This window comes from Hyla sarda, chromosome 13, assembly GCF_029499605.1.
Source record: "Hyla sarda isolate aHylSar1 chromosome 13, aHylSar1.hap1, whole genome shotgun sequence".
Lineage (NCBI taxonomy): Eukaryota > Metazoa > Chordata > Amphibia > Anura > Hylidae > Hyla > Hyla sarda.
The window spans coordinates 26,720,795-26,737,452 of NC_079201.1; the positions used below are offsets into that span (position 1 = coordinate 26,720,795).

At 43.6% G+C, this 16,658-nt stretch overlaps 1 protein-coding gene across 4 annotated transcripts in view; it reads right to left on the reverse strand.

The window, feature by feature from the left end:
* Positions 1-16,658, reverse strand: part of SLC39A11 (solute carrier family 39 member 11) — a 499,832-nt gene that overhangs the window by 326,494 nt on the left and 156,680 nt on the right. For all 4 annotated transcript variants that reach the window (XM_056550534.1, XM_056550532.1, XM_056550533.1 and 1 more), the window contains one exon: positions 8,728-8,766. In XM_056550534.1, the coding sequence (XP_056406509.1) occupies positions 8,728-8,766 (39 nt within the window). The remainder of the gene's footprint in view (positions 1-8,727; positions 8,767-16,658) is intronic.

Here is a 16,658-nt window from a genome sequence, read left to right on the forward strand (position 1 = left end):
CTACACTATATGTAAGAACTTGCCTTATCTGTATTAGTTATCTACTCATTTTTCTTTAAACCTCACTTTTCCTATTTTTGGATGACCTTTTGGGGATTCAAAACTAGTTACCAGGTTTTCAGTCACAACATACAATGGTTTCAAAATACAAATGGTCATCCTGGAACTGATTAATATAACGTGAGGGGCCACTGTATATGGGCAGAATACACGGGACATGTGGCAATTTTTCTGCTATATCAAATATAGGTTTCTAAAAGCTAAGTAGGGACAACCTTATAAGTCTTAAAGCTCAACTGTCATGAAATCTGGGTGCAATAACCTGCATTGTACTATGTGCAGGCGGTGGATATAGCAATGTTTTTACCTAATATTTGCAGGCTTTCATGACCACAAAAAATGCTTCTGATCAAAGCAACTGAAGGTCGGATAGGCATGGCGCGAGGTGTGAACTGCCCCACCGCCACCACGCCCACCCCCTGTATGGCTGCATTCACACCTCGTTTCTTATATATGGGTGCCGGATCCGGCTGGGGGAGGGGAAAAGCGGGCGCTCCCGTACCCCAGCCGGATCAGCCTCTGACTCCATTTACTTTAATGAGCCGACCGAAGTGAAACGATGACTCCGGTCGGCTCAGTTTTGACCCGTATCTGGTTTTGGACTGGACCTAAAACCGTAGTATACTACGGTTTTAGGTCCGGTCAGCCTGCCAGCCTTCCCACAAACCCCCCACCCCCATCCCTTTGAGTGTCTCACTGTCTGGACCCTGCCTGCTACTCTCCTGCTTGGGGACTGCTGCCTAATTGCTGGGGGTCGTAGTTCTACTAAGGGGGCCTGGTACTATCCCTATCCCCCCGCTATTGCTGGACTGTATTGGTGCTGAGTTTTCAAGTCTGTAATCGGTGCCTATTGCATCATCCACTGCTGTGGCATTCTCTATTACAATCAATGACTACTAATAAGTGGTAGAAAAACAAAGATGAAACAACAGGGACCAGATTTGTCTGCCAGTCTGAGGAATAAGCTGGCACTACAAGACAAGAGGTGGCGGCTAAGTTGGGCTCCTTCGGTCTCCTTCGCCAGATTCTCCTGACCATAAAGGGAGCTCCTCTCCCTCTGGCTGATGTGGAGGCTCCTCTAGACCCTCTGGAGGACAATGATGCCTTCATGCAGGCTTCTGTATCTGACTCACATGATTCTCTGCCAGGTACCCCACCTGCTATGGATGCTGCTGCCGCACCTAGCCCTCCCGCTTAGACTACTCTTGCTGCGGTCTTTGCGGAAATACAGAGGTGCAACATGACTCTTGTTCAACTAACTACTCAAGTGGGCACTGTGCCGTCTGATATCTCACTCATACATCACGATCAACAGAAAGTCACGGATCGGACTTCTGCGGTTGGGGGTAGGATAAGTGATGTGGAAGATGTGGTTGTCCCCCTGATGGGAGACTCTACAACACACGGTCAGGACATAGCCTTCTTAAAATCCAAAGCTGGTGACCTGGAAAAAAAGTTGCGCAGAAATAATGTCCGGGTTGTGGGCCTCCCGGAGAAGTGTTAAGGGCAATACCCTATGGAATATATGGAATTCTAGTTGAAAGATGTTTTTTGGGACTGACAACTTAACCCCCCTTTTTGCTGTGGAACAAGACCATCGAGTTCCTACCAGACCATTCCCGCCAGGGGGCCCACCCCGGTCCATTCTTGTAAAGCTTCTCCATTATCGGAATCGGGACTTGATTCTTGCCTGCAAAAAACAGCCAATTGAGGTGGATGGTCATGTAATTTCCTTTTTCCCTGACTTCTCTGAGAGGTGAAGAAGAAACGTGCCTCTTTTATAGATGTCAAGAGACAACTGCGCTCCCTTGAAGTCCAGTGTTCTATGCTGTACCCGGCTAGACTCCGTGTGGTGGCTATGGGTACCACACATTTCTTTGACTGGGTGGACAAAGCCATCCGTTGGCTAGACACTCAAGTCCCAGCTACGCCAGAGGGCCCACAGGGGCTCTCTGGGACCTGCTCCGGACTGAACTGCCCTGTCTAGTCTCTGTAGTCTCTTACCCGGTGGACTATTGTTTATTTGTCTACTATTACCCTGCTAATTTTTCATCCTTTTAGTTATATGTTGTATATTCTGCTCAGCCACTGTTTTGTACAGGGCACTGACATTGTTCTTCTTTAAGAAGTGTGTGTGTGTGTGTGTGTTTTTGGGTGTGTGTGTGTGTGGGGGGTCAATGATGTTATTTTGTAGGGTTATATCTCTTTGGCCTGCTTTTTATTGAGGGATGTGCTCTTTACTGTTTTACTGTATGCTATATCTGCTAGATTGGTGTGATAGGTTGCCTGCATTCTTGCTGTATGTTTTTACTCTGGTCTACACCGATTTCTCCATTATGTGCTGTGATACAAATGTTCTCATGCATATTGGAGAGTGATGTCAACTGGCATGAACGTATTGGCGCCCTCTGGTGCCACATACCGCAGTGTTGGGTGGGGTTGCGTTTTTTTTTTTGGGGGGGGGGGGGTATTTGTCTTGCTTGTTTTCCGTCTGTCCCTTCCATCCAGCTTGCTACTTATTCTTCTTGCCTGTGAGTGTGTCTGCTGGTCTCCTCTGGGTCCCTGTGGTTCCTTGTGTTCATCCATACTCTTCCCTGTCTGATGGTGGTATTTAACAATATTGGCTGGAATTTATGGGGGCTTGGGGAGACTATTGAACGCTATGCTATATTTAAACTCGGAGAGACAGTTCCAACCTGCTTTACTGTGCCTGAGACTCATTTGACGACTGCTTGCACTGCGGTCCTTCAAAGAGCATGGGTTAGCCATTCTTATTCTACGTACTCCTCTCATGCTAGGGGAGTTAGCATTCTGGTACATAAATCTATCCCTTTTAAAGGAGGTCCCCTCTGTTGTGGACCCTGATTGTCGGTATCTAAGCCTGGTTTGTAAAGTGTTTCACCGATTGCTCATTATTCTTGGTGTATACATTCCTCCTACTTATAGTTGCTCTGTGTTGCAAGGTATTCTGTCCATAGTGTCAGGGCTCCCTGTAGCTCCTCTCCTTCTTTGCGGGGTATTTGATGCTTCTTTGTATAGAATTTCAAGTACTGGATGCTTCTTTGGATAGATTTTAGGGAACTCGGGCTCTATCCCCCTCTAGGGCCGACGTGTCTGACAAGAATGTTGGGTAAGTTTACTTGCTGGATCTGTGGCGTCATCATAATCCAATCACTATACAATAGTCTTGCTACTCTGCTGCCCATGGGACATTATCCAGGATTGATATTGCAGTTGGTACTACAGATATGGTGGGTCTGGTGCGGGAGGGTTGGCACAGGGTTCATCTGACCATTCCCCTATCCGCTTAAAACTGCAGTTATGTTGGGACGCTGGGGGTGTGCGCTCGCTGTGGAGGTTGAACCTGTCCTGGCTGCAGTTGCTGAATACAGCAGAGATTGGCGGTGTAGAACTTAAGAATTTTATTGATCTTAACTCTGGGTTGGCTTCGATCTCCATAGCTTGGGATTCTGTCAAAGCGTTCCTCCGTGGCCTCTTTATCCGGATAAAGAGGCCACGGAGGAACATGTTGATGGAGTCCCAAACTTTAGTACTCATAAGTCCTTTACAAGAGAGAAGGGGGATAAGTTAAGCAAGGCGGTTGTTAGTGCCGAGGCCGGTTATATTTCATCCCCTTCCCCTGAATCTCAGGAGAACTGGTTGCAGGCTCAAAATGCTTATACTGTTTATTTGGAGGAGCCAGCGGAGCACAAGCGTTTTTTGTTAAACAATGAGCGTGGTGAAGGGACGGGTAAACTGTTCGCTTCTATTTTGCCGAGCTCAGCAAGGGGTCACGTTGTTTGAGGGATGGTCAGGGAAGGGAGGTTACGTAGGATAGAGACATTCTGCAGGTAATTGTGGATTTTTATAAATATGCATATTCCTCTAAGACTGCTTGTTCCGAGACGGACTTGGATGGTTATGTAGGTCGGGTGTCTCTGCCTTCTCGTTCTCCAGAGCAGAGGGCGAGCTGGACTCCCCCATCTCTCTGGAGGAATTAGAACTGGCTTTGAAAGACACAGCTAACGAAAAGTCCCCAGGCCCTTATGGTCTGCCAAGTGAGGTGTGCATGTATATTATAATATATATATATATATATATATATATATATATATATATATATAGATAGATATAAAAATAATAATATTTCAGGGTGTGCTCTTCTTGCCACAACTAAAGTGGGTATTCGAGGCAGCGGTGGAGGTGGGTGCATTGCCTCATTCCATGATGGAAGAGATTGTTGTTCTCCTTCCTAAACCTGTTAAGGACAGTTTTGTGGGGGCTTCTATAGGCCTATTTCTCTCCTCCTCTCTCATCTTACAGTGCTGACTTGCGCTTTGAGGCGGGCCCGCTGGCTAGATTTAAATATTCATAAGCGCCAGTCACGTGAGCGCTCGTATGACCAGCACTTATGAATATTTAAATCCAGCCGGCGGGCCCACCTCAAAGCGCAAGTCAGCACTGTAAGAGGGGGATCGGGGCTCCGGACTGCAGGTAGGTATAGCAGTCAGACCCCGCATCGGTCTCCTGTTCACCCGCACTATAACCTAACAATATCGGGTTATAGTGCGGGGAAACTGGTGATAGCTTTCCTTTAAGTTTACATCATGCCACAGGTTGCACTGTGACACAAGCAAAAGAAAGCAAAGGGTTATTCACTTTGAACAATCCCTACTTTTAGGGCCGGGCAATTAATCGAATTCACTATTCTAGTGACAAACAAGTAGATATTTGGGTAAAAGCAGAGAATCCCACTCAGGTCACAAAACACCCATCTTCTGGTCCCGCACTTTTGTTAGTTAGTCCTGTTTGTTTGTAGAAAGCTTTATTTTAATATGCAGGAATACGTGAAGCGGGAGCAACTTATGGTGCAGCGATAGGCTTAGTGCTGATGTTCACGATTTATTAGAGAAGTGGGACAGGTTATCTTTTAAAATACTGGAACTGAAAATTGTATGAGAAATAAGAGATTGCATCTATGCTGGTTAGGGAAAAGTTCTCTATTAAGTGTATGCTGCCCAAATGATGAATGCTTCTTGTACAATCTATATACTTATTGCAGCCTTTTTAGGTAGAGTTGCATGGTTTCTTCAATATTTACAGATTAAAGGAAAAATGCGGTGTCTGTGTGTTACAGACAAACTGACTAATGGTGGGTTCACACTACGTTTTCTCCCATACGGGAGCGCATACGGCAGGGGGGAGCTAAAATCTCGCGCTCCCGTATGTGACCGTATGCGCTCCCGTATGTCATTCATTTCAATGAGCCGGCCGGAGTGAAACGTTCGGTCCGGTTGGCTCATTTTTGCACCGTATGCGCTTTTACAACCGGACCTAAAACCGTGGTTGACCACAGTTTTAGGTCCGGTTGTAAAAGCGCATACGGCGCAAAAATGAGCCGACCGAACGTTTCACTCCGGCCGGCTCATTGAAATGAATGACATACGGGAGCGCATACGGTGACATACGGGAGCGCGAGATTTTAGCTCTCCCCTGCCGTATGCGCTCCCGTATGGGAGAAAACATAGTGTGAACCCAGCCTAACAATACTAACATTGCTTTCTCGTTTCTTTCCATCCCAGAACACATGAAATAAAAAGTGATATAAAAGTCCTATCAAACAAAATGGCGCAAAAAAAAAAAACTGTAATTGTGCTGCAAAAAATCTCACACAGCTCTGTAGATGGAAAAAATAAAAAAGTTTTAGGGGTACAGAATATATATTAGGTTTCCAGCATTGTAAAAAGTGACAAAATGAAAACACAAAAAGGCATGGTTTTCTATCACACCCCACAAATTATTTAAAAAAAAATATTTTATTTATTTACAAAAATTTTATGTTAAAAACAAAAAAAGTGGCAGTACAACTTGTCACATAGGCAATATTTGCATACAACTGTAGGTGGGCCTATAGACACCATAGAACTAAAATGTAATTCAGACAACAATAATTAGACCACAGTTTGTACTTTTGTTTAAAGTTTGTTTGCTTATTGGCCCCTAAAAAGTCAATATAAGACAAGGAATGTATGCTTGTTTTTTTTGTTTTTTTTTTTTGCATTTTTCTTAAAGGGGTACTCCAGTGCTTACATATCTTATCCCCTATCCAAAGGATAGGGGATAAGATGCCTGATCGCGGGAGTCTTGCAGCTGGGGACGCCCGTGAACATGCACGCGGCACCCCGTTTGTAATCAGTCCCCGGAGAGTGTTCGCTCCGGACCTGATTAGGCTCGACCGCAGGGCCGGCGGCGTGAGACGTCACTCCTCCGCCCCCGTGTGATGTCACACTCCGCCCCTCAATGCAAGCCTACAGGAGGGGGCGTGATAGCTAAGCCAAGTGTGTGTGTGCGTGTGTGTGTGTGCGTGCGTCCACTATATCAGCTCAAAAATACATCTTGGAATCTTGCTTATTTCCATCTCAGCTTGTTATCCCTATCCTCAGAATGAGCGGAGCACACAGTGCTTGTGCGGACACCATGCCTAAATGAACACCACTCCATTTATTCTCTATGGGACCGCTAAACATTTCCAAGTTCAGCTTTTGGAAACGTTCAGTGACCCAGAGTTAGTAAAAGGAGTGTGTGGCCGCACAGCACAGACACAGTATTCTTCATTCATTCTTGGTTGGGGGGGGGGGCGTGACGTCACACGCCGCCGGCCCTGCGGTCGACCGTAATCAGACCCGGAGCGAACACGCTCCGGGGACTGATTACAAACGGGGTGCCGCGTGCATGATCACTGGCGTCCCCAGCTGCGGGACTTCCGCGATCAGGCATCTTATCCCCTATCCTTTGGATAGGGGATAAGATGTGTAAGCACCGGAGTACCCCTTTAACAATCCACAATGGGCAGTGAAAGGACGCCACAGAGCTTTTACATCTCTTACGCGCTGTTGACAAATCCTCTGCAATGTGACATGCCCTCTTATTCCCTAGTATCGGGAGCTCAATGACACTGGAAATTATGGAAAATGACAGCACAATAGTTGCCCATGTGCGCTATATATACGGCGCCTGGGTGAAATCCAAAATGCACTGCTCAAAAAAATAACTAAATAAATAAATAAATAAAAAAAATAAAAAAAGGGAACACTTAAACACCACAATATAACTCCAAGTCAATGACACTTCTGTGAAATCACACTGTCCACTCAGGAAGCAACACTGATTGACAATCAATTTCACATGCTGTTGTGCAAATGGAACAGACAACCGGTGGAAATTATAGGCAATTAGCAAGACACCCCCAATAAAGGAGTGGTTCTGCAGGTGGTGACCACAGTCCACTTCTCAGTTCCTATGCTTCCTGGCTGATGTTTTGGTCACTTTTTAATGCTGGCGGTGCTTTCACTCTAGTGGTAGAATGAGACCGAGTCTACAACCCGCACAAGTGGCTCAGGAAGTGAAGCTTATCCAGGATGGCACATCAATGCGAGCTGTGGCAAGGTTTGTGGTGTCTGTCAGCGTAGTGCCGAGAGCATGGAGGCGCTACCAGGAGACAGGCCAGTACATCAGGAGACCTGGAGGAAGCAGTAGGAGGGCAACAACCCAGCAGCAGGACCGCTACCTCCGCCTTGGTGCAAGGAGGAGCACTGCCAGAGCCCTACAAAATGACCTCCAGCAGGCTACAAATGTGCATGTGTCCACTCAAATGGTCAGAAACAGACTCTATGAGGGTGGTATGAGGGCCCGACATCCACAGGTGGGGGTTGTGCTCACAGCCCAACACCGTGCAGGACATTTGGTATTTGCCAGAGAACACCAAGATTGGCAAATTCGCCACTGGTGCCCTGTGCTCTTCACAGATGAAAGCAGGTTCACACTGAGCTCATGTGACAGATGTGATAAGTCTGGAGATGCCGTGGAGAACGTTCTGCTGCCTGCAACATCCTACAGCATGACCAGTGTGGCAGTGGGTCAGTAATGGTGTGGGGTGGCATATGCTTTCCAGAAGTAGCCTGACTGCCATTAGGTACCAAGATGAGATCCTCAGATATGCTGGTGCGGTTGGCCCTGGATTCCTCCTAATGCAAGACAATGCTAGACCTCATGTGGCTGGAGTGTGTCAGCAGTTCCTGTAAGAGGAAGGCATTGATGCTATGGACTGGCCCACCCGTTTCCCAAACCTGAAACCGATTGAGCACATCTGAGACATCATGTCTCGCTTTAGTCAAGGTCTGGGAGGACATCCCTCAGGAGACCATCCTTCACCTCATCAGGAGCATGCCCAGGCGTTGTAAGGAGGTCATATGGGCACGTGTAGGCCACACACACTACTGAGCCTCATTTTGACTTGTTTTAAGGACATTACATCAAAGTTGGATCAGCCTGTAGTGTGGGTTTTCCACTTTGATTTTGAGTGTGACTCCATATCGAGACCTCCATGGGTTGATAAATTTGATTTCCATTGATAATTTTTGTGTGATTTTGTTGTCAGCACATTCAACTATGTAAAGACAAAAGTATTTCATACGATTAGTTCATTCATTCAGATCTAGGATGTGTTATCTTAGTGTTCCCTTTATTTTTTTGAGCAGTGTACAAAAGGATTAGCGAAACTGGTACTAAAGCCCAAGACTTTAGGAAGTAATGATTCTTTGAGTTGGAGGAGGGAATAGCACAGTATATAAGAGATAAGAGGAGCACGAGGGACATTAAATCACTTACCCCAGCTGCAAAGCCCAAACTTCCATCCAGGATACGTCTCTGTGGGAAAACACAGAAATATTACACATGGCGTGAAGGCACAAACATAACATTATTACAAGTTTTACACTTTGACTACTTTGTTGAGAATCAGGTAACAGAGCTACCATTTCTCCTGAGGAAACCACCTGTGTATGGAAAAACATGTTGGGGAATAGGGGGGACAGCCTGTAACTTATTTTAATTTGGCAAACCACCTAAAAAATGTTGTCTGCACATATTCTGCAGGTGCACGCAGGTATACCAGTTTGGAAGTTGCGGGTGCCAGTTGGCAATGGGTAACCAATAAGGCAACACTTTTACATATTCAGGACCACTGATTTTTATCATAGGCTAACTTCATTAAAAGTTGAGTTTTAGGTTATTCTATAGTATATGGTAAAAGTGGATATTACCTCTGCCAATTGGCTGTGCATGTGTATACAGATAATTTAGCATGAGAATCATTTGCCGGATAGATTAGGAGAGGATTTACTAATTGCTTTCCACCACAGTCTTAATATTGGTTTTGTGCAAAAACATGCTAATTTTTTTTATTTTATTTTAACTTTGTGCTTCATTCTCCTACTCAACAAAGTGAGATGGGTTTAGCAGAAGAAGGATGACATATTAAAGGGGTACTTCCTGCCTTAGACATCTTATCCCCTATCCAAAAGGAGATGGGATAAGATGTCTGATCGTGGGGTTCCCGCCACTGGGACCCCCACAATCTCAGTGCAACATCCGGCATTGTGTGCCGGGCGCTGCTCCCAGGATGGAAATGTGACGTCACGCCCCCTCCCTTCATGTCTATGGGAGAAAAAGATGGCTAAGGCTGGAATATCACTTTAAAGGCTCCCCAGACACAGAGAAAAGTCTGTGGGACTGGCCAACCATCTACTGTGTATGGGGAACTCCTGACTCTTCTGGACAGAAGAGGTCAGGGAAAGTAAGATCAGGTATGTTGGATTTAAAACCGACCCTTTTCATATGACAGGCCAACATCAGAGCTATGGCTTATCATCCCCTTTTCCCATTAAAAACACAAAAGTTTCACCTAGCTAAACATATGGAGTAAACTGGAGAGACAGCTGCTGGCCGAACAAATTCTTCAGCCACAGCAGTCTGTAAGACTGTAACCCAAAAAGTAGAGACTGATTGACAGTGGTGCAAAAGGTGGCTTTAGGGTAAATGTACACGGGGTAGATTTGCACACACACTACAGAAAATAACAGTATCAGCCAGCTGTGTGGACAGAATCATCAAATGCATACGATGTTAACACTTTATAACTAAAAACTGATCTGGGTTTTTGTTCTTTAAATCTGCAACAGGTCAATTTAAATCATGCACTGTTCTCAGAATTATCCTTATATACCAGGGAAGACAAAGACATTTACAAAGTAATCCTATTAGTCAAAAATACCCACAGATTGCAGCAAGATAGGAAACTGTGGCACAGAGGCGTATGATTTGTTGCACATTTATTATGTAGATTGCAACAAGTTAAATTAGTGTGTATCTTATTCTTACAAGAGATTGTAAAACGATGGTAGAGTTGAAACAGCACTCCAAAAAGCACAATAGACTTCATTCACCCATCAGTGTACAAAAATATACTCCTGTACACTGATAGGCTATTAATGAAATAAAGTCTATCAATTGGACTTCTTGGAGTGCTGCTTCTCTATTTACCTAGGATCCTGAGCAATTTACTCCAAGAAGCTGAATAACTACCTAATCTGAATGGACAATCCTGCACAGTGCCTATTCTACCCATCATAATTTTAAAATTTTAAGCATAAACTTACTACAAAACCCTCCCTACACTGAAGGAAATGAATAAAACAGAAAATGGGAACAAGTTATGGTGAAGGCTGGCAGGGAGTACAAAACGACCCTCATCAAGTAGTCTATTATAAAAGAACTCATTGCAAATGCCAGTGGCAAAACTGAGGGAAAAATCAAGGAGCAGGGAAATGAAAAGAGCAGAATAGAGAGGGGACAGAGGGGGGTGGGATAAAAGGGTAAATGGAAAACAAGGATAACACAAAACAGGCACACAGACCAGAGACAACAGCCAACGGTATGCTTAAGAGAAAGCGAGGGGGGGGGGGGGGGGAACGGGTGGTCCCCGACAGCCCAGGGACGGTGGTTCAGTCACACTGCAGGCCATGATATTCTGGGGTCTCCTGATAAAGACAACCAGTAAAACCAGGTCTTAGAGTAGCAGTCTGTGAGGTGATGAAGGTGGGCAGTGAGCTCATCCATATGCTGTATATCAAGGATCTTCAGGATCAACATACGCATAGAGGGGGGGGGGGGGGGGGGGGGGGGGGCCAGACACGTCCACAGCAGTGGGATACAAACTCTTGCAGCATTGACCAGGTGGGCAGAACGAAAAAACGGTAGGGCAAGGCCGGAATGTCAGAATGGTAAAGGAGAAAGAAGGAAGGGGTGAAAGGCAAAACATGGTCTGTAAAGAAAGAGGCTAGTTTCCAAACCTCCCTCTAAAACAAGGAAAGCAACGTGCACTCCCAAAACAGCCAAAAGGTTCAAGAGGGCAAGACCCTCCCTTAACTTTACATCTATAAAGAAGAGACCTCGCCAACCTAGCTGGCTTCCTGGCTCAGACAAAGCGAAAGAGAAGCGAGGAGACAGAACAAAAATGCACAGGGGAAAAAGAACAGGAAAGCCTGGAAAAGGTAAAGAGAACTGTGAACAAAATTCATCTTAGAAATCACACAATGCCCAAACCAAATAAAAGAGCCCAAATCAGTTCTACCTATTATTTCAAAATGATGGTGGGTATTCCTGACATGCAAGTAACACTGCAAACAGCCATTTCATTGCATTATTGACTGAAGTAGGATTATTCAGTGTATTGCAAAAAGTTTTATTAGAACTCAGATTTTTTACAGAATTTACCAATAGACTATTTATTTACAGGAAAAAATAAAAAAATTCAAGCCTGCATTTAACCCTGTACACCCATAGACAATGGCAGGCTGAGAGAGTTACATGCTATGCAACAAGACAGCCAGAGATGATACACCTACATCCAGGTAAGATGTAGATATTGATGATGATAATAGAGGACAACTTGGCTCCACACAAGATGTCAAAGATGTATTTGATAAAACAGAGAAGGACAGATAACCTTGTCAGAAGTATAGGGAGTTGCACACCAATTGTGATAAAAATGGTTAAATACTAAACCCTCGAAGTTTCTTAACCCCTTAAGGACTGAAGGGTTTTCGGTTTTTGCACTTTCGTTTTTTCCTCCTCACCCTTTAAAAATCATAACCCTTTCAATTTTGCACCTAAAAATCCATATGATGGCTTATTTTTTGCGCCACAATTCTACTTTGCAGTGACATCAGTCATTTTACCCAAACATCTACAGTGAAACAGAAAAAAAAAATCACTGTGCGACTAAATTGAAGAAAAAACGCAGTTTAGTAACTTTTGGAGGCTTCCGTTTCTATGCAGTGCATATTTCGGTAAAAATGACACCATATCTTTATTCTGTAGGTCCATACGATTAAAATGATACCCTACTTATATATCGGTTTGAATTTGTCGTAACTACATGCACGGAAATGTATACGTTTAAAATTGTCATCTTCTGACCCCTATAACTTTTTTATTTTTCTGCGTATGGGTCGGGTATGAGGGCCTATTTTTTGCGACGTGATCGGACGTTTTTAGCAGTACAATTTTCGATCACTTTATTTATTCGTTTTTTCATGATATAAAAAGCGACCAAAAATACGTTATTTTGGACTTTGGAATTTTTTTTGCGAGTACGCCATTGACTGTGCAGTTTAATTAATGATATATTTTTATAGTTCGAACATTTACGCACGCGGCGATACCACATTTTTATTTACACAGTTTATTTATTTATTTTTTTATTTTTTTTTAAAGGGAAAAGGGGGGTGATTTGAACTTTTATTAGGGAAGGGGTTAAATGACCTTTGTTAACTTTTTTTTTCACTTTTTTTTTTTACAGTGCAAAAGCTCCCATAGGGAGCTATAACACTGCACACACTGATCTCCTATGCTGATCCCTGCAGAGCCATAGCTCTGCACGGATCAGCAATAGGGGCTCGATTGCTCAAGCCTTTAGTTCAGGCTTGGAGCAATCAAACCCCGATCAGACGCCGCGGACACAGGTAAGGAGACCTCCGCCTGCATCCCATCTGATCGGAACATCGCGATTTTATCGTGATGTCCCGATCAGCCCGACTGAGCTGCTGGGAAACGTTTACTTTTGTTTTCAGACGCGGCGGTCAACTTTGATCGCCGCATCTGAAGGGTTAAGAGCGTGCGGCATCGATCGCTGTTAGCCCAGGGTGCCGGCTATGATTAGCAGCCGGGACAGACCCGGTGTGATGCGGGGGTCACGGCGTGACCCCGTTTTTAACACCGGGAGCGGGCTTATGACATACAGGTTCCTTAAATGGACAGAGATGTCAGAAGAGAGCACTTAACTCCTTAAGGACCAAGCGTTTTTCTGTTTTTGCACTTTCGTTTTTTCCTCCTTACCTTTTAAAAATCATAACCCTTTCAATTTTGCACCTAAAAATCCATATGATGGCTTATTTTTTGCACCACCAATTCTATTTTGTAATGAAAATCAGTCATTTTACTAAAAAATCTACAGCAAAACGGAAAAAAATATAACTGTGCAACAAAATTGAAGAAAAAATGCCATTTTGTGACTTTTGGGGGCTTCCATTTATATGCAGTACATTTTTCAGTAAAAATTACATTTTTATCTTTATTCTGTAGGTCCATATGATTAAATTGATACCCTTCTTATATAGGTTTGATTTTGTCATACTTCTGGAAAAAAAATCATAACTACATGCACGAAATTTATAAATTTATCATTGTCCTCTTCTGACCTCTATAACTATTTTATTTTTTTGCATACGGGGCTTTATGAGGAGTCAAATTTTGCACCGTGATCTGAAGTTTTAATTGGTACCATTTTTGTTTTGATCGGACTTTTTGATTGCTTTTTATAAATTTTTTTTTTATGGTATAAAAAGTGACCAAAAATATGCCATTTTGGACTCTGGAATTTTTTTGCACGTACGCCATTGACCGTGCTGTTTAATTAAAGATTTATTTTTATAGTTTGGACATTTACACACGTGGCGATACCACATATGTTTATTTTTATTATGTTTATATATTTTTCATATGAGTTTAGGAAAAGGGGGGTGATTTTTACTTTAAATAAGGAAGGTGTTAATGTGTGTGTTTTGAAACTTTTTTTTCGCCACTTAGGGGGACTTTCAGGAGTAATCATTTGATTCCTCATACAGATCAATGTGGTTCCATAAAACCACATCGATCTGTGTGCGCTGCGCTCAATTGATAAAGCCTGGTCCTGCCAGGCTTTATCATTGTCAGAGTCGCAGCAGCAACAGGACGAGAGGTAAGCCTTTCAGCTACCTCCCCAGTGGATCATCACCCCCCCACCCCTGCCCTACAAGAATCAGCTGGGGGCCGGCCGGTATGACGCAGGCTCGAGTTGGGAGCCTACGCCACACTCAGTTAAAGGCTCATGGATGAGTATACAAGGTCCATGGTCGTTAAGGGGTTAAATGGTATATATATTTCACACATATATACATACACAATGTTCACCATGACCCCACATGGCATTTTTTTTTTTTTGTTCAAAATCAGATGCCCATAAACAGCCTTAGGCCCCTTTCACACTACAGTTATGTTACTGCATTCGGACATCCGTTATTCAGCAATAACGGGTCATGAAAAAAATGGATAAGATAACTGAATACAACAGATGAAAACTGATGACCAATTTTTAACGAACATTCTGTCAAAGTAATGGACAAGCTCCATCCGTTATCACCCATTATAGTCCATTATTTTATTTCCATGTGATTTCCTGGCTGTAATGCTGTACTGAGCATGCTCAGTACAAAAAAACTAATCATTAAAAAAAAAAATTTAAAACATTTTTAAAACGTCAATAACGGATGTTTTTGTGTAAAGCCGTTTCCCCTTAGACTTCAATGTTAAATTTTTTAACGAACGTTATTTCACCTTTATTTTTGCTGGAACAAAAATTTGTCCATGCACAGTCTTTTGTGCCGGCAAAAATAATGGAGATTAGTAAAAACGGACATACCTGATGCAAAAAGAAGAATGGGATTTTTTTGACAGGCTATTTGACGGGAGTAATAACAGAGGTTTTTACAGGATACTACCAGTAGTGTGAAAGGGGCCTTAGATAATTCTGATTAGTCTGCAAAAAACTACACACACTGGGCTTGTTTCCTGTGTGAGCTGCAGGGAGGAGCTGCTGTGAGTGTGAGCAGGAAGGGGTGTGTGTTGCCCTCCAGTCAATCAAGGACACTCAAACACAGCACACTGAAGCTGTCAGCTCTCTGAGCAAAGGAGAAGGGAGTGTGAAGTGTCTCCTATGGTAGATGGAAGTCATCAGTGTGATCAGGGTGTGTGCTTAGCAAAGATTACACTTCACATTGCAGAGTTATATAACTTTATCATATGCAGCTATATAAAAGGTAATTTCGTTTGGCTGGAGTTCTCCTTTAATGGAAAAAATAATTTCCGTGTGATCTTGCATCTTCTGCCAAAAATTCAACATAGTAACCATAAAGCCCGTATCCGGTTTTCTGACCAGACCTCAAAACATAGTATACTACGTTTTGAGGGCCGGTCAGAAAACCGGATACGGGTCAAAAATTAGCTTACCGGAGTAAAACAGTGACTCCCATCAGCTCATTAAAACTAATAACATTTCAGCGCCAATGCGGCTGGGGAACAGGAGCGCACGGTTTTCCCCTCCCCCAGCCGGATCTGGCACCCGTACAGTGAAAAAAAGTGGTGTGCATGCACTCTAAAAGTAGCTTAGTACCTTCTAAGCTACCTTTAAGCATAGCAAAGGATTTGACTAAATCTGAATTTCACCAAAATTGCTTAATTTTTAAAAAGAAGAAGTCTCATGCCCGACAGTACAGAAAAACTAATCCCCTATCCGCAGTTTTAGTTTGCGGTGGTCCAAGCGCTGTGGTTCCCCACGATTGTCTGTACAGAGCCCTGGCTTTCCCACAGAATGGTGCGTCACAACCACCACCCGAAGCAGGGGCTGCCACGCCCCCTCCATATATCTCTATGGGAGAGCAGTTTGGCTATCTTTGGCTTTCCCATAGAGATATGTGGAGGGGGGCGAGGCGGACCCCCCGCGATCTAAAACCTATCCCATATTCTGTGAATAGAAGATACGTTTTCTGTACTGTCGGGCATGAGACTTGTCCTTTAACTAAATCCTGGGTTCAAATGCAAATCTAATCCCCATTTCTCTATGTTGCAGCATCAAATGGAACTGGCGATGCGGAAATACATTGCTTCCTTAAAGCATCATGGGGGTTAATGGAATGGTCTCGTCATACGAGAGCTTATGCGCTGCAGTGTCAGAACGCAAATTAGTCACCAACGTCAAACGGATTATTGTTTTGTCAGTTACTCTCTGCTCAGCCTTGTCACTTTCTATCAGAACAATGTGGACTTCAGATTTCAGAAGACAAGCGGCATCTTCTTTGTAGAACTTGCAGTCAACTCATCTTGAGAGTGATATCTTCCTATCTTTGGGTCTCTTGGCTGCAGCAGAATTTAGGATTGAGGAGAGTAATAAACTATAGTATTGTACCATAAGGTCAGGAGTTTATTAGTGGCCTCAGATGGTATCTCAGAACAGGTTCTCTAAAACATTTACATGAAGAGGAGAAAGCGAAAATTACAGCGTGCAACATGGGTCTGTCATAGTAATGCAACAGCGACAAGTATACAGCACTAGACAGACAAGATGCTTTCAAGCAAAGAAAATATTTTAGGAATCTTTAAATTTT